Genomic DNA, 26337 nt, shown 5'->3' with positions numbered 1-26337 from the left:
CAGGAATGAAAGTAATATTAAGAGCAGTTTAGCAAAAACATCGAAAAGGAAAACATAAAAGTGGCTCCGTAAAAATAAACTTACCGCATATGAACTTCCAAAGAAGACAAAGATCCAGGCTGTTAAGAATGTAATTAGGACATAACAAGAAATAATAATGTTAGGAGGTCAAAATGTAATGAAAGAAAGAAAATTGAGAATAAGTAATGCAAAAAATAATAAGAAACACAAACTGCCAGGCACGAATGAGGTACCACCCAAATCAGTTCTTCCCTACCACCCGACCTCAATCAGACGCAAATTAAAAAAAGAAAAAAAGAAACCACGAGTCAATCACATAAACCCTCCGGCAAAGATACAGCAATACCCCTCAGCCCACCATTGTAACCAGAAAATATTAAAACGACAGAAAAACCTCCCTCCAGAGAAACGAAAAAAGTAGCACTTGCACAATACAGTAATATTAAAAAAACGCAAGGTAAAACAAGAAAAAAGTATCAGAACCACCAACACCTAACTAACAAAACGAGGCTTGTACATTTTGCTGACTACTTTCATAAATGAAAGAAATACTTTAGGAATACTCTTCCTCCAACAATTTTCATGTAAATGGCCTTGCAACACTGAAATCCTTCTCTTTCCCCACCCGACAGCAGATTTTACAGCCCCCCAATACCCCTCGATAGTATTAGTACATGGCGTCATCTTATAATCTTTAAATGAATATTGTGATTCACGACCAAATCATTATAACCCCTTTCACCCAACCCCTTGTACAAAGCAAACCCAGCTACAGAATCATCTTCCACATATTCTGCTATTAAAGATATCAAGAATTCCTTTGTCCGATTTGGTACAACCCTAAATAGACCAGCACAATTTCCTCCAGAAACTACTACTCCAAAAACCCAAAGCCCAACAACCTCGTGCCTGCTTTGACACTTTCTCTTTCCAAAATATGACTCATCTACTTCAACTATAACCCCTGCCCCCCCCCCCCAATGACCCCCTATACTTTATAAATTCCCCACAGAATTCTCTACAATACGAGAACCAGTCAACTACAGTGCCACACGAAATCCCTGCTTCGTGCATGGCAGATTTGCTAGAACATTCATAACAAAATAGTAGGTTAGCATGACAATTTCTTCTAAATTCAACCTCGATCATTTCCCTGCGTATGGATCTCCATATGTTATTTTTTCTGCACCTCCACATGTATTTGTCGGAAGTTCGTGATGAAGCAACCTTCGTCAAAACCATATAATTTCCACAGACACTGCGCTTGCAAAATTCAGCAATGACGCCAATGATTGTAAAAATTTCATAGTTGATTTACGGTCACTCATTTTCTGGAGTAGAATTTTCGCAGTAAAACAAGTGACTCATCCATAACGAACAGCGTGAGAAATCAAGACGTAATAAATCACGACTACTTTCATTCACGAAAGATGCCAAAAACAAATTACGAAATGAAAACAAAACAATCTACATCGAATTTTTAATATACTCGTACAACGAGGAAATCCAGAGAAAACATTTAACGTTCATCGACAGCAATATGCGCCACATACCAAATAACATCATACATTACGTTATTGGTCAAAGCCGACAGGTGGTATCGGACACTAGAATTGACCCATTTTTCCAGAAGGGAAGCGTGTCCAGATGGCCTATGCTGTTAAGATCATCACCCAGGTTAAGCAGGAGATCCTAGTTCGAGTCCTGGTGGAGCATAGATTTTCATTCTGCATCATCGAATTATTTTGATACCCGATTGCGACTGGCAATGGTCTTTCCTTAGAAAAGTGGGGACTGATTCATATTTGTCGTGATATGGAAAAAATGCCATTTACAGAAGCATTGCCACCCCCTCCCTCCCCTCCATACAATTATTGTGCTGTAATTTGGGGTGAATTCGTGTGAGACCTATTTGTAGATCCCATAAAAGTTTCATCAGAATTGGGGTCAAGTGTGAACACTTGGGCTGCTTGACATTTACACTGCATGTACTAAATACATGCCACTGGTTATTGCGCTTATGAGGGTAAGTGTAGTAATAATCATGCAATTAATATCACTAGCATCGTTAGTACGGGTCACACTGAACATCCATATTATGGTCGCACAATTTGTAACTTGGGCATGCCACATTGCATAAAAAACCTCTAAAATGACAGTGATACGTGAACCGTGTACTAAAGGCTACCCTGAACGTAAGCAACACGAATGATCATTTTTTAATGGTAATGTGGATTGTGTATTCATATTTGTACTTGTTCACTTCAGGGAAATGTATTATCCTGTCTTTCTTCCTTTTTTTTTTTTTTTTTAACGAAAAGAACATTGTGAATGTATAGTTCGTCTCACGTCCCAGTATGGTCAGTGAGTGTTCGGCAATTTTCTACCAATCATTTTTCTTTTCCTTCGACGTCTGTGCTGTGGGTCTCTTGGATTTCAAAAGCACGTATATTTATATCCTTGTATCAGCAACATTAATTCTCTTCGGAACTCTCCATTGCTCACGCAAATAATCTCAACAACAATACTAGACAAGGTTTCTTTATCTGATAGCGGAGGTGGAGAGGACACGAGCTGGCTTTGATGGTTCGCTAAATGTCTGGCAATCAGCGAAAAACGACCAGAGGCGAATGCGAACCGAACACCACCGAATGCCATTTGCTCACGTGATCCCCTAAAATTTAAAACACCAGAGAGAATTCTCGTTCGCTTTTGGACGTTCGTTAGTGTTCGCTTCTGTGTAAAGGAGGCTTAATACGCAAACTGCGTAGACCTATGGAAAGGAAGCTAGTATGGTACCGAATACTACAGGCGTACATTAGCAAATTACAAAGTCTACGAGAAAAATGATAAACGAAGATATGAAATTCAGTTTTATTGATTCAGCATAAAGTGTTGAAATCGTTCTAAGAGTTGGAAAATTATAGTAGTAACCTCCCATGATGAGTTCATCAGTATTAATGAAGAAACGCTATGCAATGATAAAGGTTTCGTCTTTGTAACTCACCGTAGGATCTCCGAATGTGTATCCTGGTAGAAGAGGCAAACCTTCCATTTAAAAGAAAAAAACTATTACTTTTCACCCGAATAGAAAAAAGAAAAATATCACTTCCCTCTTCTGTCATAAACTCCTGCGTGACCTCTCTGTATTTATATTTCAACTTCGGTTGCTATGGTAGTATTTGGACGACAGTGCTCTTTGGATTGTCAACCATTGAGTTGTTGGACAAGATGAGAATAATCGCTAAAGCAACAAATACAATAATTTATGGAATACTTCATTAAATAATAAGAAAATGCAGTTTTTGTATCCCTATTGCTTCCTTTCACCAAGTGTTGTACCAGAGTAAGCTTTACACGTGCTGTTTACACTTATCTTGTTTGTCGGGGTTTTCGCGAGTGTCATTGTGCGGCTCGAAAGCATCTCTACGAAGATTTGCAGAGGATTTTGCATATCTTTTAAGGTTATTGAAGTACGTATTATCGTAATATAATAGTGAGTCTGCTGCTTTGCAGGTCAATTAATTTCGAAAGATGCAACATAACATTTTGAATTTCATGTAGAGGTAGCAGCACCCGTCAGAGGGTTGTCTGTGTGTTTTTAGCTACCTTTCGAATACTTGGTTTGACCACCGTTTACCATTGTAAATATACATCATTAGTTTTTATGTTTCTTCCATGATGAAAATGTGAGACCTCTAAAATTACTGTATAAATTTTTTCTGCTATTGCAAGTGTGTGTGAAGCATTTGATATCTCCATCTGTTTTTTCCTATTGTGCCTGTTGACGATATAGCCGTTAGTTTTACAGTAACAGGGCGACAGCATTACCATACAACCATTAACTTTATTGTTTTATACTCTTTGTGAAACACATGGTGCAGTGATGACCCCTGAACACCCACCTTGAGCTCAGCTTCGACTTTTCCTCAGTGCATTTCTATACAGATTTTGCATTAGTGTTAACTGACAGAATAATTGCCATAAGCTGAAGTTTCGTGCGACTTAGAAATGGAAAGTATCTTAGAAATGGGCACAGCCAATAAATGATAATTCTTGGAACAAGTGTTTATGCCCTCTGAAATGAAGAAGAGGGAATGGGATGAAATTGTGTTGTTCTAAGGGTAGCATGTAAGATCCAAGGTCAGTGGAGAGACATCATGAGAGCATGAAATAAATTAATATTGAAATGTGGGAAACTGAACATATTAGCTATATTTAATATTTGGAGTGTAAGTAATTAGTAGGTCTGAGATGAGGAAAGAATGTAGGGCCAAGAAGAACTTAAAATATGGTAGAAGGGATGGTGGACAGCACTAGCAAAGGAATGAGAAGGAAATGTGCAGAATACATGAGACATAATTGGAAAATGAGTAAATCTGAGAGAATATGACTTGTCCATGGCAGAAAATTTTCTGAAGAAATATAAAATAAAGTTATAATGTAGCTCCTTCACATGTGAAGACCGCTTTGTAATAAGTTAGTATAAGCGTTTGCTGGAAACGTAATTCCCCACACAAAGGTGTGCACATACAGGGCAACTTGGTGGAAGTATGCAAAAATTCAACAGAACAGAGGAGATGCTACACTAAGCATTTTAAAATAGAAAACTTGGCAGACTGGAAAGCAAAATTAAGAAGATAAGAACATAAAAATGTCTTGCTACTTCACTGTCCTCAATTAATTATTCTTTGTTGCTTCATTCTAATTCCATCTACACCTGGATTTATCTTCTTCTCTTGGTCTGGTATCATAATTTCACATGACAGGCATTATGGCTCCCTCATCCAATTCTGAGCTGAATAAATAAAGCACTGAGAAGGTGGTTGATAGAGTTCAGCACTGACATGAGATAGTGCTTTTGCGTGGTGCAGCCACATTCTTTTGTGGATAACTACTGATAGATACATCTTTGAACAATGCAGGTGAAACATTTTGTAGGAAATGAGGGGTATGTGTTTGTTCAAGCAGTATGGTAGGAGGTGTGGTGTAGTGAGATGGTTTATGGTGCTAACTCAGACAGTTACAGAAATTTGCACATTGGGGTGTGTGATGACTACAGTTTTAGGATTCCGTTGATCAGACACATGGCTGTGCTTGCTGTCCAAAAAAAATATAGCAACTGAATGAGGACTGGGCTATAAATAGTATTAATTGGAGGAAATATGGTTCAGTGACAACTTGGTAGTTCCATGAGTAACAGAATGACATTCGGTGATTGTTTTTGAGAAAAGACCAAGAATCATGATGAAAGACAAAAAAATTAAAATTGTATTTTTTACATAAGCAAAGGAACACAATTTATTTAATTTAATGGTTCAAGTCTCATTCAAATAATGAGGCTGATGTAAAATTAACTTTTTGGTAACGGAATGACATAATTCAGACATGCATATTGTTCTCAGTTATAATGGACCGATAATTCAGCTCACCCATTTGCTATAAAAATTCACAAATATATTTGATGATGAATAAATGGGAAACAAAATGGCATAGAAGATAAATGCATTAAATTAATATTTTACTAAAAGAAAATTGCTTGTAATGGAATGATATTTAATAATAACGGAATGACACTTTCACTGGAAAATTAACAGTTTTATTCTGCACTGGGGATGGGGAAGCGAAAACGGTACTTATCCCGTGGTCTATAGTAGGTGCAGCTAGTTTCTCTACAATTTGGTCTCCTTTACCTAACATTTCTCTTACTTTGAGGGAAATGTAAATATCTTTCCACTTGCATCATTCTTTCTAAGAAATGAAATTTCATAACCATTGACAACATAAAATCACCTGCCCCACAAAAAAATCTTGATCTGTTTCTTCCACCATAGGAAACCAGAGCAAAATCCATTGATGCAAGGCCGTACGATTGATCAGGTACTGCGAATTTCCTGTGGCAGAAGATCACTTTTTAAATTGTGCACAAACCCCTGGGGAGATAGCGAGTAATGCTGGTACTTAATAATATATGGAGCGATAGGTGTAAGATCATGGTCTACTCTATTGGAACTATTCCCATTTACATTTGATCTAATTCCTCCTTATTCTCTGCAATTTGCAAGGCAGAGATATAAAAAATGTTTATGCAATGACATCTTTTATATGCAATTTTTGCAAAGTCCTCAGCTCCAGATAGTATGTGTTTCCCAGCTTAGCAGATATTCCAGACTGCACGCTTTACAGTTCCATGATATTTCATTGTGTTCTCCGATGTCAAGTTGGTAAATAGGAAATGCTGCTTAAATTAACAGGCTGCACCACCACTCATAAATGCGATGGATTCTACCTCTGGGTTTATGGATATAACGTGCTCTACAGTCTTACTTAGGAAAGCATGCACTGAATATTTATTAAGATAGAGTTCATCACTTCAAAAATGGTTCAAATGGCTCTGAGCACTATGGGACTTAAGATCTGAGGTCATCAGTCCCCTAGAACTTAGAACTACTTAAACCTAACTAACTTAAGGACATCACACACATCCATGCCCAAGGCAGTATTCAAATCTGTGACCGTAGCGGTCGTGCGGTTCCAGACTGAAGCGCCTAGAACCGCTCGGCCACACCTGCTGGCAGTTCATCACTAAAAACAACACAAGAATTCCATCATTTTGTAAGTCCCAAATGTATGCTGTAAACAAAGTGATTTGTGGTTTTGACCAATGGGCACTCTGGACTTCATTCTACAGTTGAAAAGTATAATCTTCTGCAAAATCTACTTACACTATGATGTTGTTCTTGTTCGCAGAATTCTTTTTGTTTTTTAAAAAAAATTGATTGTTGTCTTTTAATAAATGTATGTTGTAAGAATTGGGATAGCATGTTTGAAAGAGCATCAAAACTCTGACCAACATTACCATGAATCTCTGTCAGAGTGATTCGCTGGTTCATTGTTTGCCATTGGGTCCATTTGATCAGTGTCTTCATTAAGTTCTCATCCAAAGAATACTTATCTTTCAAAGATACATTTTTCACATTTTGACATCATGCAAACTTCTTTCTCTTGATTGCAGACTATTCTGCTCATGAAGTCAGGAAATGTGGTGTTTGCTTGTGGAACAACTTTCAAAAGTAGCTTTACATTCTTGTGGTAGCGGCAGACACACACGTTGTGTGGTGTATCCCGTAAGATGCACACAAACTTTGGCCTCAATACACAGAACCTGGATAAATTTATTGGCATGTCAGGGGATTCCTCTTGATAAATAACATGTGCTTTGTTCAAGGTCCTGATCATATACCTTTTCTGGATTTTGGTTTTTCCACCTTCCTTATCCTTCATTATCACATAATTTTTCATCGCAGGAGTTTGCCATGAAATGTTATCTCGAACATAAAAAGTAGCAACAGCTTCTCCTTCTCCTATATTTAGGTGGTGAATCTGATTTTTTCACCTGTTGTTCGTTTACTAAAACTCCATGAGGAGCAGCGAATTCCAAGACAGCTTTCTTGGACTTCTAGGTAAACAAGTTTCCACATGTTTATCTGCTTTCCTTAATGTAGCTGGAGATTTATATGGACTATTGGTGTAGATGACTCAAGCATCACCTCCACTGCCTTCACTGCTGTCTCTAACTTTATTTCTGAATTTTCTTTGATTAAGTTCCTCTTTTTATCTTTGCTTCTTAAGTTGAGCAGCAGTTAAACTTTGCCATTTCAATCTTTTCCTGTCCTTTCTCTTAATCTCATCACTTAACCCTTTCCATAAGAGTCATTTCCGGTATTCTCTCATTTTCTCAGCCGATGCGAGAGGCATGATAACAGCTGGAAAAATGAAATATGTTGTTTGAGAATTGTTGTGGAGACAGTGTATTTGTTAAAAATAAACCAATATCTATTTCAAATAAAAAATTCTATTCAGTATAGTGAACTTCTAATGACACAATACATAAAAATGTCTCTATTATTTAGGCATATTACATAGTGACCTTCAAAGACAACCAACAATCTGTTGCAGTAGGTAGGAAGTCAGTAACTCCTTTCTCTGTAGGCAATATGGAGGTTTTCTTATAATTTGGCATTGCTATTGCTTCCTAGAGAGAGCACAGGTTATAGAAGAAGAAATACTGTTTAAAAAATAATTAACTCCATTCTAGATGTTGTATGCAGCCATTTAGTCATGTCATTGTAATCTTTACTAAAGCAGCTTATTAATTAACCTTTCATCAGTTACTCTTCAGGCTCAGTGAATATAAGTTTCTTCTCTCTGAAAAGTACATTCTTGATTTGTGGAACTTTCCCTCCAATTTTTACTAGTAGTATAGCCAGCATACAAAATTACAGTATAGTCAGCATATAAATGTATTTGACCTACAACATCTTAAACAAACGTCAGTCAAATTCAGTTATAAACTTATTGTCATTCCGTTACTCCATTTATATCTTTCTGTTACTCCATTTATGTCATTCTGTTGCTGTATGTGTGTCATTCCATTACCACTGCAAAATATTGTTTATAACGAATATTTTTTCTCTGCTATGGGACTTTTATCTATCTCATAAATCTGTATTTGCATGCCTATTTTCAGGATTCCATAAAATTGCATTGACCCTGAAAAACAAAATTTCAGGATTTTTTTGGTGACAGAAGATAACAATAAAAATTAAATCAGACTGGGGACTTTACTAATTAAATAAAATCAATATAAGTTACCAAAATGGGCTGACTTAAAATACTTGTAAAGTTTTTCAGATATATTCTGTGAATAAATTATTGTACAATGCATCATTGTAGTACTTCTGAAATCTAATTTCTTAGAGGGTCTAGAAGCTGAAATTTTAGATAAGCTATAAAGCAATTTGTTCAGTTCCAGCACTTCTTAACATGAAAATGAAGCTTCAAATTAAGAAATTTTGTGTTTCAGATAACAGAAGTGGGAATCAGATTTGCAATAAGAATATTTTTAATTTTTAAGGTTTGTGTCCATGTTCTCATGGAACAGCCCTAAAGTTACACGGGCAGCCTTGTATCATAGAGTGAAGCACCATTTTACTTGGGATTACCTCAAACTTACTGGAGATGATAAGAACTTACATAGACTTCCAAGGAACAGTTGGTGTTTATTTTCAAGCATCTGCCAAGTCGGGTTTCTCAACATTTCAGTGATATGTTCATGGGAGTCAAACAAAATACTGCCTCCACCTGACTGACTTCTTCCATGGCTTTCAGGATAATATGTCAGAAGAACAAGAATTAGGTTTTGGGTGGCCAGAGTTTTTGAAATCCATGCTGGGTGGAATGAAGGAGGTTATTCATTTATTCATTTCAAAGTACATCATTATGTTTGAGCACAGAATGTGTTCCAAGATCCTATAACAATGGATGGTAGTGCTATTAGAGGATACTTTTGTTGATCACTTCTGTTACTGTTATTGTACAGCCGGCCGGAATGGCCGTGTGGTTCTGGACGCTACAGTCTGGCAGCAAGCGACCGCTATGGTCACAGGTTCGAATCCTGCCTCGGGCATGGATGTGTATGATGTCCTTAGGTTAGTTAGGTTTAATTAGTTCTAAGTTCTAGGCGACTGATGACCTCAGAAGTTAAGTCGCATAGTGCTCAGAGCCATTTGAACCATTTTTGTTAGTGTAGACACATGTGACCTCGGCTTTGTTCCAACTAGACACAGAGATAATACTGTTAAGAGAAGTGTTAACTATTCTGCAGTTTCTGTGTAGAACCTAACAGGGTGCCATTGGAGCTTGTATATTTTTTGCAGTTTCCCTTGTTTCTCAGTGCCGTTAACACTAATATCAGCATCACTCATGTGTACAGTTATTCAAGCAGTTCTAGTAATTGGTTGCCTGAATAGAGCTCAGGCTAAGGATGGTGTGTCCTGAGCCTACAGAAGTGCTGAACTCAGGGTTTTGATGTCGAGAATTGCCTTTTGAATGGCTCCCTGTCATTAGCATTCAGCAGTATACACTATACATTGATGTGGGCCTATAATGGAGGCAGAAATCATCCATATATAGGGATGGTGATACTATCAGATCCACAGCACATATTAGCCTATTGATTGTGAAGACGAAGCACATAATTCTTAGGACAGATCTCTGAGGAATTCCATTAGCTTGTACATACTGTTTGCTGAATGTCACTCCAATCCAGATGACGAAAACCATAAGGACAAGAAGTTCAGTATGAAGATCAGAACATGAACCTGGAAGCCCCATCCATAGAATACATAAGGAACTTCCCATTGACAATGAGGTACTCAGACATTGAGCACAAGCTAGACTTGGGAAATGAAATCAGCGATGCTCTCAGAAATAAACCGTACTAGTTTTCACTTAGGGACATATCCATTCATTCTATTCCCTCCTACTGGCTTCTGGAGAAGTATAGGGAAAATTGCCAACAGAAGAAGTTAGTGTAAAGCAGACAACAAAAGTATTAATCAATAAGCAAACACATAACACAAAATTACAAGGATTACAGATGACCTATCTACTGCTTCTTGTTCCATTAATACCAAGTTAGGAAGCATAATTACATGTTGCTGTTGTTGTGGTCTTCAGTCCTGAGACTGGTTCGATGCAATTCTCCATTCTACTCTATCCTGTGCAAGCTTCTTCATCTCCCAGTACCTACTGCAGCCTACATCCTTCTGAATCTGCTTAGTGTACTCATCTCTTGGTCTCCCTCTACAATTTTTACCCTCCACACTGCCCTCCAGTACTAAATTGGTGATCCCTTAATGCCTCAGAACATGTCCTACCAACCGATCCCTTCTTCTAGTCAAGTTGTGCCACAAACTCCTCTTCTCCCCCATTCTATTCAATACCTCCTCATTAGTTATGTGATCTACCCGTCTAATCTTCAGCATTCTTCTGTAGCACCGCATTTCAAAAGCTTCTATTCTCTTCTTGTCTAAACTATTTATAATCCACGTTACACTTCCATACATGGCTACAATCCATACAAATACTTTCAGAAACGACTTCCTGACACTTAAATCTATACTCGATGTTAACAAATTTCTCTTCTTCAGAAACATTTTCATTGCCATTGCCAGTCTTTATTTTATATCCTCTCTACTTCCACCATCATCAGTTATTTTGCTCCCCAAATAGCAAAACTCCTTTACTACTTTAAGTGTCTGATTTCGTAATCTAATTCCCTCAGCATCACCCGACTTAATTCGACTGCATTCCATTATCCTTGTTTTGCTTTTGTTGGTGTTCATCTTATACCCTCCTTTCAAGACACTGTCCATTCCGTTCAACTGCTGTTCCAAGTCCTTTGCTGTTTCTGACAAAATTACAATGTCATCGGCAAACCTCAAAGTTTTTATTTCTTCTCCATGGATTTTAATTCCTACTCCAAATTTTTCTTTTGTTCCCTTTACTGCTTGCTCAATATACAGATTGAACAACATCGGGGACAGGCTACAACCCTTTCTCACTTCCGTCCCAACCACTGCTTCCCTTTTATGCCCCTCAACTCTTATAACTGCCATCTGGTTTCTGTACAAATTGTAAATAGCCTTTTGCTCCCTGTATTTTACCCCTGCCACCTCCGGAATTTGAAAGAGTATTCCAGCCAACATTGTCAAAAGCTTTCTCTAAGTCTACAAATGCTAGAAACATAGGTTTGCCTTTGCTTGATCTTTCTTCTAAGATAAGTTGTAGGGTCAGTATTGCCTCAGATGTTCCAACATTTCTACGGAATCCAAACTGATCTTCCCCGAGGTCGGCTTCTACCAGTTTTTCCATTCGTCTGTAAAGAATTTGCGTTAGTATTTGGCAGCTGTGACTTATTAAACTGGTAGTTCAGTAATTTTCACATCTGTCAACACCTGCTTTCTTTAGGATTGGAATTATATATTGCTGAGGGAATTTCGCCTGTCTCATACATCTTGCTCACCAGATGGTAGAGTTTTGTTAGGACTGGCTCTCCCAAGGCTGTCAGTAGTTCTAATGGAATGTTGTCTACTCCCGGGGCTTTGTTTCGACTTATGTCTTTCAGTGCTCAGTCAAACTCTTCACGCAGTATCATATCTCCCATTTCATCTTCATCTAACTCCTATTCCATTTCCATAATATTGTTCTCAAAAACATCGGCCCTGTATAGACACTCTATATACTCCTTCCAACTTTCAGCTTTCCCTTCTTTGCTTGGAACTGGGTTTTCCACCTGAGCGCTTGATATTCATGCAAGTGGTTCTCTTTTCTCCAAAGGTCTCTTTAATTTTCCTGTAAGCAGTGTCTATCTTACCCCTCGTGAGATAAGCCTCTACATCCTTACATTTGTCCTCTAGCTATCCCTGCTTAGCCATTTTGCACTTCCTGTCGATCTCATTTATGATATGTTTGTAGTCCTTTTTGCCTGATTCACTTACTGCATTTTCATATTTTCTCCTTTCATCAATTAAATTCAGTATCTCTTATGTTACCCAAGGATTTCTACTAGCCCTCATCTTTTTACCTACTTGATCCTCGGCTGCCTTCACTATTTCATTCCTCAAAGCTACCCAATCTTCTTCTACTGTATTTCTTTCCCCCATTCCTGTCAATTGTTCCCTTATGCTCTCCCTGAAACTCTGTACAACCTCTGGTTCATTCAGTTTATCCAGGTCCCATCTCCTTAAATTCCCACCTTTTTGCAGTTTCTTCAGTTTTAATCTACAGTTCATAACCAATAGATTGTGGTCAGAGTCCACATATGCCCCTGGAAATGTCTTACAATTTAAAACCTGGTTCCTAAATCTCTGTCTTACCATTATATAATCTATCCGAAACCTTATAGTATCTTCAGGGTTCTTCCATGTATACAACCTTCTTTCATGATTCTTGAACCAAGTGTTAGCTTTGATTAAGTTATGCTCTGTGCAAAATTCTACCAGGTGTCTTCCTCTTTCATTTCTTAGCCCCAATTCATATTCACCTTCTACGTTTCCTTCTCTTCCTTTTCCTGCTGTCGCATTCCAGTCACCCATGACTATTAAATTTTCGTCTCCCTTCACTACCTGAATAATTTCTTTTATCTCATCATACATTTCATCGATTTCTTCATCGTCTGCAGAGCTAGTTGGCATATAAACTTGTACTACTGTAGTTGGCGTGGGCTTCGTGTCTATCTTGGCCACAATAATGCGTTCACTATGCTGTTTGTAGTAGCTTATCCGCACTCCTATTTTTTTATTCATTATTGCACCTACTCCTGCATTACCTCTATTTGATTTTGTGTTTATAACCCTGTAGTCACCTGACCAGAAGTCTTGTTCCTCCTGCCACCGAACTTCACTAATTCCCACTATATCTAACTTTAACCTATCCATTTCCCTTTCTAAATTTTCTAACCTACCTGCCCGATTAAGGGATCTGACATTCCACGCTCCGATCCGTAGAACGCCAGTTTTCTTTCTCTTAATAACGACGTCCTCTTGAGTAGTCCCCGCCTGGAGATCCAAATGGGGGACCATTCTACCTCCGGAATATTTTACCCAAGAGGATGCCATCATCATTTAATCATACAGTAAAGCTGCATGCCCTTGGGAAAAATTACGGCTGTAGTTTCACCTTGCTTTCAGCCGTTCGCAGTACCAGCACAGCAAGGCCATTTTGGTTAGTGTTACAAGGCCAGATCAGTCGATGATCGAGACTGTTGCCCCTGTAACTACTGAAAAGGCTGCTGCCCCTCTTCAGGAATCACACGTTTGTCTGACCTCTCAACAGATACCCCTCTGTTGTGGTTGCACCTACGATACAGCTATCTGTGTCGTTGAGGCACGCAAGCCTCCCCACCAATGGCAAGCTCCATGGTTCATGGGGGGGGGGGGGGGGGGGGAAATTATATAACTACTATAAAATTACACATACTTGAATTTTCTTCTTCTTCACCTTTATCCCTAATTGTATTCAATAAATGTGACTCCATAATACCTCGTGCCACAGTTAGCTTCAGAATATGATATAATTATTTATCACTTCTCTATTACTTATATCTTACAAGAAATCTGTAGAATTAGTCTGACAATCAATTAAGCAACTACTGAGGAATCAAAGTTATTACTCTCTTATCTCTTTTCAGCTGTAATCATCCTTGATCTGGGCATTCAGAAAAGACACTACTATCTCACAAGAGGATTGCTAGTTTTTTTCCCCCTTCACATTCATTATCTAAACTTCCTACAGCATAACAGATTTCATTCTGTACCTTTATAGTGCTCTGCACTTGTATCATTATCAGCTTATAAATTTTTTGATTTGTTTCAGCACTAAATACACATAGATTCATGTATCCCACTCCCATATCCAGTAAACTGGATCCATTATTGCCTCCAAAACTGGTACACAGCCTCAATATATAACTACCTCCAAAAGTTAGAGACATTTTTCTATTTAAAAATACAGCCTACATTTCTCTTTAGTTAAAAAGTCAATACCTATAAATATGTTCAAACTTAAAACAGGAAAAAAGTTTTTAAATTTTTCCTTCGCAATTCTTACGGAAAGTAATACCTGATTTTTTACTGTCTTGGATAGTTTACCTGTAGCTTCAACTAGATTCGGTACTGATATTGGCATTTCACTGTTTCTTTTCCTTTTGGTGTTGATTCAAAAATTTTTTGCAAAATAGCTAAAATTTCAGCCTCAAAATGTGTGTATATCGGATCAACAGGTCAAAGGAGAGCAGTAATCAAACAACCTTACAGTGACTATTTCACTCAGTTTGCAATGCCTATAGCAACTCTAGAACTATCTACACTAATGGTTGTTTCATAAAACAATGATCCCTACTGATTTAATGTTGGATGTATAGCCAATAGCCAGACCGTGCATCCCATCAGTGATAAATATATATCACTCCAGAGGAGTGATTCATATCCCAATGCATTCTTACCAATGAATGTCACTCTCAACAAAAGTTATTTATGTAGTAATAAAATAACAACATAAAATAATACCTCTAGAATAAATGTGAATATATTGTATATTTGTTTTGTTTTTATTGTGCATGTGATCAGCCATATGAGGGAATATGTGTGACATGGTGTGGCAATCATGGCAACTTAGTGAGAGGAAATACCTGCTCGGATGCAGATATAAGTATTCCATAGATTGTTGTCCTACACTGGAGATGGCCAGACTTCCCAAAACTCTTACACCGATGACAAAAAAATGTTATTGTGGAAATGAGATGAACTATAGAAATAAATACTGTTATTTTATATGGAAGCATTAGATATTTGCCTGATATGAAATGTTGCTGGTGTGCAAAACTTAAGGACAAAAATAACTTTCGCATTATGTGACACTGCCAAGTAACATAGCTCGATGAAACTTGGACCATACTTAGAAAGAACTGCTGCAGTTTAATACAAAAGGTAATTGAAAGAAATATGTATTGAGACAAATAGAAATGACACTTTACTCAAAGACAATAATTACACTGAAGTCACTATCATTTATGATGGTTCTCTGGACATTACAGAAGACAGGACATAGATCTCCATTGGGTGTGTGATCACCGTGGAGAGCTATGCAACTCTACAGTGTGCTCCCATGCTGGCTACAAGGTCGGTAAAGCATTCTTGTGGTAGGGCATTCCATTCCTCCTCCAACATGGTTGACAACTGCTGGATTGTTTTTGGTACATGAGGATGTGCTGCAGTATGTCTTCCCAATGCATCCCACTGGTGCTCAATGGGATTTAAGTCAGGAGAAGGAGCAGGCCTGTCCATTTGCTGAAAAGCCTCTCATTCCAAGACCTCCTTCACTGGTACTGTTCAATGCGGTCACACATTGTCATCCATAAAAATGAAGTCACCGCTGAATGCACCATTAAAAACATATATGTGGAGAAGGGTATGGTGTCACAGCAATGTTGACCGGTGGGTGTACTGTGTTCAAAGATTTGTAGGTCAGTATAGCTATGCAATGTTATGCCTACCCACACTATAACACGTGGACCACCAAAACGATAATGTTTGGCAATGTTCCCACGTGCATTACTTGTACACCGCTCTTGCCATATGAGGGGTACATCCAGAATCACTACTCAGACTTAATTTGCCCTCATTCAAGAAGAACACAACCCCACTCATCCGTGTTCCAGTCTCTATGCTCTTGGCACCATCGCAAACTGTGCTACCGATGTGTGAAAGTCAGTGGAACCCAACATACTAGTCATCAGGCAAAGAGAGCAACCCCATACAGTCACAGTGCCATTGTGAAGAGTGAGATTGCATACCTTGCAGTCCTGTTGAATATGATTGCAATTATACCCACTGGTTGATGTGGGTCCTTTCTTGCCTGTTGCACAATGTAGCAGTAACCTGCTGCTGTAGTTGGCCATGGTTGACCACCTTATCTTTTTCAGACAGCAGTGCCTGTGGTTTGGAATACTCCCCATACATGTGAAACAATGGTGTGAGCAATACCAAACTCATGGGCTACACTCATCACACTTCATCTAGCTCCCAGTTCCCCAATGATTCTTCCTTGTGGTATTATCCACATGTGGACCATGTTGGAATGAAGAGCACCACCACAATGCACTGTACTGTTCACAGATTCACACACACACACACACACACACACACACACACACACAGAGAGAGAGAGAGAGAGAGAGAGAGAGAGAGAGAGAGAGAGAGAGAGAGAGAGAGAGCTGACCTCATGCCAAGTGGCATCCAATTCTTTCAGTGCACGGCTGGGAGACTTCTGGCAACATGCTTGTACACTTTCATTCATTTCTATTGAGTAGCTAATCTGTTATTTTACTTTATATAGTTTCCCCTTAAGTTTTGCACATCAGTTTATTTAAAGTAGAGGAAAGTGTATGACATGTTCAGTAAAAAAAAGAAAGGAGCTATTCATAAAAGTGAGGAAAATGAGATAACGTTTTTTGGAATTAAGGGAGTAATGACAGCTTGGGTGATGAAGTTTGGAAGGTAGGCGAGGGAAGTATATGTTCAAACTACTGTTGTACAAGTGTAACCACAGCCTTACATTTGAAGAAACAGTTACATCCCTGAGACAATAAGAGCTTCCTTATTGTGATATGTTTCAGTGAGCAGCCTACAAACCACAAACAAATGTTACACATGTAACATACTGGCATTCAACATCCAGCACCAATTAGCAGCGTTTCATGATGCTGATATTTTGCCACACAGGCATTCCAGGACTCAGCTGACTGATCAAAAGATCAAGCAAGCCATGACAAAAGAACTGCTAGACCTCAGAACACTTGCCACTGATGTATAATTCCAACTAAGGTACCTAAATTTTAAAAAATACGTGAAGAGAAATGGTAACCGACAGCCACCTTCTCCGAATTGAAGCTGACTCAGGGGAACTGTGGTTGCATGGACAACATCCCATGTAACCTCTCTGGAGGACCAATTGTACTATGTGAACAGTATGTTGGCCACATCAGATGCATGCTTGATTCTATACAAAAACAAGCAGATCCACTCTGACATGAATGTGGTGCCCCATTGACAGTAGCCAATTTATTTGTGGAATGCACCATTTTGACCAACACATGGAAGTAACAAGTGATATGCTTCCTTACATCTCATTTTTGCAGACAATGGAACAGGTATCAAATGACTCCTGCATTTTTATTTATTTATTTATTGTTCCGTGGGGATAGAGTATTAAGGAGAAGTCTCCATGGCCATGGAACGAGTCAATATATGAAATTATAACACGATAGGAAGTCATTTCTGAAAGTATTTGTATGGAGTGTAGCCATGTATGGAAGTGAAACATGGACGATAAATAGTTTGGACAAGAAGAGAATAGAAGCTTTCGAAATGTGGTGCTACAGAAGAATGCTGAAGATTAGATGGGTAGATCACATAATTAATGAGGAAGTATTGAATAGGATTGGGGAGAAGAGAAGTTTGTGGCACAACTTGACCAGAAGACGGGATCGGTTGGTAGGACATGTTCTGAGGCATCAAGGGATCACCAATTTAGTATTGGAGGGCAGCGTGGAGGGTAAAAATCATAGAGGGTGACCAAGAGATGAGTACACTAAGCAGATTCAGAAGGATGTAGGTTGCAGTAAGTACTGGGAGATGAAGAAGCTTGCACAGGATAGAGTGGCATGGAGAGCTGCATCAAACCAGTCTCAGGACTGAAGACCACAACAACAACAACAACAACACGATAGTAGAAACGGATAAAATGAAATATAAGAAACACATTCAGGCAACAAGTCGTAAGTTTAGATAAAGAAAATCAACAATGTAACAATGGAATTTGCTTAATTTTTCAGCTCTTCCAGGAGCTCCTCGACAGAATAGGAGGAGTGAGTCATGAGGAAAGTCTTCAATTTAGACATAAAAGTGTTTGGGCCACTGCTAAGATTTTTGAGTTCTTGTGGTAGCTTATTGAAAATGGATGCAGCCAAATACTGCACTCTTTTCTGCACAAGAGTCAAGGAAGTGCATTCCACATGCAGATTTGATTTCTGCCTAGTATTAACTGAGTGAAAGCTGCTAACTCCTGGGAATAAGCTAATATTGCTAACAAGAAAAGACATTAAAGAAAATATCTACTGTGAGGGCAATGTCAGAATTCCCAGACTATTGAATAGGGGTCAACAAGAGGTTCTCGAACTTACACCACATACAGCTTGAACAGCCCGTTTTTGAGCCAAAAATACCCTTTTTGAATCAGAAGAATTACCCCAAAAAATAATACCATACGGCATAAGCGTATGAAAATATGCGAAGTAGACTACTTTTCGTGTTGAACTGTCACTTATTTCAGATACTGTTCTAATGGTAAATAAAGTAGCATTTAGATTCTGAACGAGATCCTGAACATGGGCTTTCCACAACAGCTTACTGTCTATCCAAACACCTAGGAACTTGAACTGTTCTGTCTCGCTTATAATATGCCCATTCTGTCTGATCAAAACATCAGTCCTTGTTGAATTGCGAGTTAGAAACTGTAAAAACTGAGTTACTGTGATTTAGCATGAAATTATTTTCCACAAGCCATGAACTTATTTCATGAACTACATTATTTGATACTGTTTCAGTGTTACACACAAGATCCTTCACTACCAAGCTGGCATCAACAGCAAACAGAAATATTTTTGAATCACCTGTAATACTAAAAGCCATATCATTTATATAAATAAGAAACAGCAGTGGCCCCGGCACCGACCCTTGGGGAATGCCACACTTAACAGTGCCCCATTGGGACTGAATATCACTACCACTCTCAATATTGCAGAGGATTACCTTCTGCTTTCTGTTCTTAAAGTAAGAGGCAAACCAATTGTAAGCTACTCCCCTTACTCCATAATGGTCCAACTTCTGCAGTAATATTTTGTGGTCAACACAGTCAAAAGCCTTTGTTAAATCAAAGAAAACACCTAGCATTCACAACCTTTTATTTAATCTGTCCAAAACGTCACTGAGAAAGAGAATATAGCATTTCTAAAACCAAATTGTACATTTGACAGCAAATTATGTGAATTTAAATGCTCCAGTAACCTTGTACACTCCTGGAAATTGAAATAAGAACACCGAGAATTCATTGTCCCAGGAAGGGGAAACTTTATTGACACATTCCTGGGGTCAGATACATCACATGATCACACTGACAGAACCACAGGCACATAGACACAGGCAACAGAGCATGCACAATGTCGGCACTAGTACAGTGTATATCCACCTTTCGCAGCAATGCAGGCTGCTATTCTCCCATGGAGACGATCGTAGAGATGCTGGATGTAGTCCTGTGGAACGGCTTGCCATGCCATTTCCACCTGGCGCCTCAGTTGGACCAGCGTTCGTGCTGGACGTGCAGACCGCGTGAGACGACGCTTCATCCAGTCCCAAACATGCTCAATGGGGGACAGATCCGGAGATCTTGCTGGCCAGGGTAATTGACTTACACCTTCTAGAGCACGTTGGGTGGCACGGGATACATGCGGACGTGCATTGTCCTGTTGGAACAGCAAGTTCCCTTGCCGGTCTAGGAATGGTAGAACGATGGGTTCGATGACGGTTTGGATGTACCGTGCACTGTTCAGTGTCCCCTCGACGATCACCAGTGGTGTACGGCCAGTGTAGGAGATCGCTCCCCACACCATGATGCCGGGTGTTGGCCCTGTGTGCCTCGGTCGTATGCAGTCCTGATTGTGGTGCTCACCTGCACGGCGCCAAACACGCATACGACCATCATTGGCACCAAGGCAGAAGCGACTCTCATCGCTGAAGACGACACGTCTCCATTCATCCCTCCATTCACGCCTGTCGCGACACCACTGGAGGCGGGCTGCACGATGTTGGACCGTGAGCGGAAGACGGCCTAATGGTGTGCGGGACCGTAGCCCAGCTTCATGGAGACGGTTGCGAATGGTCCTCGCCGATACCCCAGGAGTAACAGTGTCCCTAATTTGCTGGGAAGTGGCGGTGCGGTCCCCTACGGCACTGCGTAGGATCCTACGGTCTTGGCATGCATCCGTGCGTCGCTGCGGTCCGGTCCCAGGTCGACGGGCACGTGCACCTTCCGCCGACCACTGGCGACAACATAGATGTACTGTGGAGACATCACGCCCCACGTGTTGAGCAATTCGGCGGTACGTCCACCCGGCCTCCCGCATGCCCACTATACGCCCTCACTCAAAGTCCGTCAACTGCATATACGGTTCACGTCCACGCTGTCGCGGCATGCTACCAGTGTTAAAGACTGCGATGGAGCTCCGTATGCCACGGCAAACTGGCTGACACTGACGGCGGCGGTGCACAAATGCTGTGCAGCTAGTGCCATTCGACGGCCAACACCGCGGTTCCTGGTGTGTCCGCTGTGCCGTGCGTGTGATCATTGCTTGTACAGCCCTCTCGCAGTGTCCGGAGCAAGTATGGTGGGTCTGACACACCGGTGTCAATGTGTTCTTTTTTCCATTTCCAGGAGTGTATATACAACCTTCTCGATAACTTTAGCAAACATCGATGGCATAGAAATAGGTCTAAAATTGTCAACATTATCCCTGTCTCCCTTTTTCACTACCGAGTACTTTAATCAGTCAGTAAACCGACCACTCCTAAAGGAAAAGTTACAGATATGGCTAAGAACTGGGCTAACATACATGAAACAATACTTCAGTATTCTGCTAGATACCCCATCATATCCATGAGATTTCTTGGACTTTAGTGATTTAATTATTAACTCAATCTCCCTCTTGTCAGTATCATGGAGGAGCATTTCAGGTAACCGTCTCGGAACACTTTTTTCAAAGAGCATTATATGATTCCCTGTTGGGACTAGGTTTCTGTTTAGTTCACCTGCTATATTCAGAAAGTGATTATTAAATACTGTACATATATGTGACTTATCAGTAACATGGACATTCCCACTACGCAATGATTCTATATCCTCGACCTGTCTCTACAGACCAGCCACTTCCTTTACGACTGACTATATGGTTTTAATTTTATCCTGAGACTTAGCTATTCTATCTGCATACCACATACTTATTGCCTTCCAAATAAAATTTTTAAGCACCTTACGATAATGTTTGTAATGGGCTGCTGCATTTAGATTTTGACTGTTTCTAACATTTTGATATAGCTGCCACTTTGTTCTACAAGATATTCTTATCCCTCTAGTCAGCCACCCAGGCTGCCTTTTTGTGCTAGTACCCTGTTTTGAACGTTCTAACGGAAAGCAACTTTCAAAGAGCAGGAGAAAAGTCTTGAGGAAAGCATTATATTTATCATCTACTGTATTAGCACTATGAACATCTTGCCACTCTTGTTCCTTGATAATGTTTACAAAGGTCTCTACAGCAAATGGATCAGCTTTCAAAAATGGCTCTGAGCACTATGGGACTTAACATCTGAGGTCATCAGTCCCCTAGAACTTAGAACTACTTAAATCTGACTAACCTAAGGACATCACACACATCCATGCCTGAGGCAGGATTCAAACCTGCGACCGTAGCAGTCGCGCGGTTCCAGACTGAGGCGCCTTTAACCGCTCGGCCACCGCGGCCGACAGATCATCTTTCCTAAAAAGTTGATAACTATATTTAACATACGTTGCAGCACAAAAATCTTTTAGAGTTAAAATTTGTGCATCATGATCTGAAAGGCCATTCACCTTTTTGCTAACAGAATACCCTTCTAGTAATGAGGAATGAACAAAAATGTTGTCTATGGTTGTTCTACTGTTCCCTTGCACTCTCGTTGGAAAGAATACGGTTTGCATAAGATTATATGAATTAAGGAGGTCTACCAGCATCCTTTCCCTTGCACAATCACTTATACAATTAATATTGAAGTCACCACATATAACTAACTTTTTGTATTTCCTATAAAGTGAACCAAGAACCTCCTCTAGCTTTAGCAAAAATGTTGTGAAATCGGAGTCTGGGGCTCTATAAATAACAACAGTTAAAAGTTTAGCTCCGCTAAATTTAACCACACTTGCACAACATTCAAACACCTTTTCAGTGCAGTACTTTGAAACATCAGTTGACTCAAATGGGATGCCGTTTTTCACATACATGGCTACTCCCCCACACCGCAAAGAACTCCTAGAAAAGCTGCCAGCCAACCTGTATTCTGGTAAAGGTAGCCTCTGAATTATCTCCTTATTTAAGAGGTGTTCAGATATACCAATAATTTCAGAGTCAACATCTATAAGCAGTTCACTAACTTTACCTCTAATACCTTGTATATTTTGATGAAATATACTAATTCCCTCATTACTCGGATACCTAAGCTTTGTTGAAAGTGGTTCCTTTGTTACAGAGACTTCCCTTAAGCAGGAATACCTATCAGCTGACTTCAGTCTAAAAAATGGTGCAGCTGTAACACCCACTACTACAGGACTTTTCCCATGAGTGATCCCACAACCCCCACCTATGCTGTTACCTATAAGCTTTGCTAACCTCCCCTTCCCATACCTGTTGATGTGCAGGCCATGTCTAGTGAAACCCGTCCTGCTGATAGACTCCACCGACACCACTGAAATGTGACCCATGCCTTCTGTCATCAGCGCACCCCCAATCATGTTATTACTCCTGATGGCTGTATTAAGATGAGGCCGATCGTGACACTGAAACAGTTCCACGAAATGCACATTCGTGTTGCCAGTCTGAGTGACTATCTTTTCCAGGTCACCATCTATGTCATACTCCCCATCCCTATCAATACTATTACCAGCCCCACCCACAATCACTACCTGATCGTCTTTAGTAAAATTCCTACATAACCCCCCTATGTTAACAGTCACCTGAGCCAATCCTGCATTAGGCTTCACAATGCTGGTGACCTGGTACTCACTCCACAACACTTTCTGCAACTGCTGGCCTACACCTCTGCCATGAGAACTACCTAACAGCAGAACCTTCTTCGTTCTCTTCGACTTCGCAACTGTCCTAGCCACTGTAACTGCTGAGGTCTGCTGCAAACTTCCTACATCTACAGCTACTAGAGATTCCTCTCCACTAGACTCTGACAGTTGGTCATATCTATTGCAAACACCAATAGTAAAACTATCTGAAAATTTCCTTCTCCTAGCAAATCTCTTGTCAACAGGCAGCTCCCATTCCCCAACCCCCTTCTCCCTCCTCATCCTATCTAGCTCCTCCTGTGCATTTTTCAACTGCACCTGAAGGGCACAGATCTTACGCTCCTGCTCCTCTATCAACTTACTCTTGCTACATAACCTGCAGTGCCAGGAGAGGATCTCACCACAATGCCCACTGGCTTCCCCACTGCATTAACCCCCCCCCCCCCCCCCCCTCTGTGAAAAACTTCGAACAAGTCTCACACCACAATCCACTACTCACAAAGCACTTCTCACTCATGGTCAGATTTTACAGTTATTGAAACAAGAAAACTAATTTATCTAAGTTCCGCTACTACAATAAGAAGATGTTAAAAAACTGACTACAGTAATCACAAACTTACTCTACAAGGGAAGTAACTACTATTATTAACAGTATTAATCAACAACAAATGAGAATATAACAAAAGACTAACACAGAAAGAAAATCAAATGTCTAATGACACAGTAACGAAACTGAAAACAGATCCCATATGTTCTTCTGAAATTGTTTCACCAGAAAACACCAAGAACACCGGTAGAAGACTACTAAAGTTCTTAAATAAACCACTTTACACAAACAATTAATTAGTACTTAGCTTTTGATGCGCCGCTACAGCTGCAACCGGTCAGTGCGGAATGTAAACACAGGTAAGAGGTTAAATTGCTCGATACGAAACACTCACAAATATCAGGTCACAACACAAGAAAGGCAGAGGTGAATGAAGAAACCACCAATAAGTCACTTATATAGTAAATATTATCACAAAAACTGTTAAAATATGTATCTGAAACCTAAAAATATATAAAAACTTATTGAACTCACACGCAGTCATGTTCTTATGACGTCACACCAAAGACTCCTCCAATTTCATGAGAACAAGAAGTTATTATCTAAAGTGTAGCAGCCCCTCTATTTCTTTTTGGCATAGTGGGTGGATGAGAGCTCCCCTTTGCCTGCAGTACCATTCTCCAGATACCAGTCAGTTATTTCTGGTTTGGGCAGGGACAGGAGGTGCCCCCCTCCCCCTAACCTGTGAGATGAAGAGGAAGGGGAGGCACCAGCAATGTCTGCCTCTCCCATCTGCCTCCTTTCCCAGAAAATCCTAAATAGACAACTACAGCACATAATGAAGCCAGTCATCTTGCTTATCACTGTGCTCATTGGACCTGCTTCAACATTTCAGCACCACATCTAGTATTCTTGTGTAATAACAACAATAATAATAGTGATAATAAAAATAACCATCTGGCACTGACAAATATGGAGCCAGAACCACAGGTTCAAGCTGTTGGTAGCTCCATACTGGTAGAACCACTGTACCTCCTAAAAACAGTATAGGGTAAATCTTTTAGCATTGCGACAGGCTTCGTCTCCACCATCAATCTATCAGTTGCTCTATAGCCCTTGCCAGTTTCTACTTCAGTGATCATTTCCCAGTATGGACAAAACTGCAGGATTGAGAACTAATGAAAAGGAAGTTGTGAAAATGAACGCACAGCAAGGCAAACTGGACAAAGAAGGAAGAAAGGAAGGAAGATTAGAGTGAACTATCCTCTCAGTAATTAGATCATTAGAGATGGAGCACAAACTTGATTTAAGGAAGGATGGGAAACGAAATTGGCTGTTTCCTTTCAAAGGACTCATTCTGGTATTTATCTTAAATGATTTGTGGAAAGCATATAAAATCTGAATGGCCAGACTGGGATTTGAACTGTCATCCTCCCAAATCCAAGTCCAGCGTGTTAACCACTGCATCAGATCACTTGGTCAAATTGGATAGCATACATTCAGCATCTGGGTCTGGGTTGATTTCATTATGACCCTGATGTAGTAAGCTTCTGACGCATTCATCCAAAAGCCTTTAGACTGTCTATGAACTCCAACTTTCACTTAGTGGAGTGAGGAGTGCAACTCTGAAACCAAGGGCAGACATGCTGGTCTGCAACATTTCAGATTCTGACCAACTGTGAAGAAATTTGTGACCTTTTGGATAGCAAGGGACAAATGCCATCAAATAACAGCTTCAGAAGAGACCACAGTAGGATTTCTTAACTAACATAATCATTTCAATTAGTGCCCACTAGCACTGGATGCCAATGGAAGTCTCCAGACTGGTCCAAAAGTTTAGCCTAGACAGTGGCGGAATGCATTGCAGAAGTGACCATTACTGCTATCCGGAACCCAAGCTTTCATCCCCATAGTTTTGTCACTAAGATATGGTGTTGGGGCTTTTGTTCCTGCTACAAAGAACTTTATTTCTGCCCCTTATCCATGCATGAGCTGGATGTGATGTTTCCTGTGGTTCATAGCTTGAAACTTGGTCACCATTGAGGCACTAAGTTATCATGTTACAACTCGGGGAACAAAAAATAAATCCTCTTTACAATATTCAACTGGATTTAAGTGAGAGACAACTCTCAAAATTATGGAGACAGCCTACATTACCCAGTCTTTTGAAACTATGGAATGATTATTGTAGCCTCAAATAGAGCATCAATGGTGTTCCACCACAGAGAAGCACCAATGCCAAAAAATTTCAAGACCATGCCATCAATACACTGTTTCTTACACAGTGATATACTTACAATAACACTACCACGTTACGTGCTACAGTTCAGCGTCCCCTAGTGCCAGAGGGTTGCAAGTTGCAGCAGTAAAGCAAAAAGCTGACTGAGTTAATATGCATGATGTGTAATACCTCAACTGATATTGAGAACGGAGTAAAAAATTTGGAGGCATTACTTTTCAGCATGCCCCCATGGTTTCAATAATATTTT

At 39.9% G+C, this 26337-nt stretch overlaps 2 protein-coding genes across 2 annotated transcripts in view; one reads left to right on the top strand and one right to left on the bottom strand.

Annotated features, from left to right (window-relative positions):
* LOC126235312 (EF-hand domain-containing protein 1-like) overlaps window positions 1-3125 on the bottom strand; it is a 198849-nt gene extending 195724 nt beyond the window's left edge. Inside the window, exon 1 of the mRNA XM_049944034.1 lies at window positions 3029-3125. Coding sequence (XP_049799991.1) covers window positions 3029-3076 — 48 coding nt within the window. The 5' untranslated portion in view covers window positions 3077-3125. The remainder of the gene's footprint in view (window positions 1-3028) is intronic.
* Window positions 3126-3373: 248 nt separating this feature from the next.
* Window positions 3374-26337, top strand: part of LOC126234606 (pseudouridine-5'-phosphate glycosidase-like) — a 191483-nt gene continuing 168519 nt past the window's right edge. Inside the window, exon 1 of the mRNA XM_049943330.1 lies at window positions 3374-3494. The gene's annotated coding sequence lies outside the window, so the exon portion shown is untranslated. The remainder of the gene's footprint in view (window positions 3495-26337) is intronic.

This window comes from Schistocerca nitens, chromosome 2, assembly GCF_023898315.1.
Source record: "Schistocerca nitens isolate TAMUIC-IGC-003100 chromosome 2, iqSchNite1.1, whole genome shotgun sequence".
Classification (NCBI taxonomy): domain Eukaryota; kingdom Metazoa; phylum Arthropoda; class Insecta; order Orthoptera; family Acrididae; genus Schistocerca; species Schistocerca nitens.
Note: the sequence above shows the minus strand (reverse complement) of the source record. Positions and strands in the feature narration are given on the sequence as shown.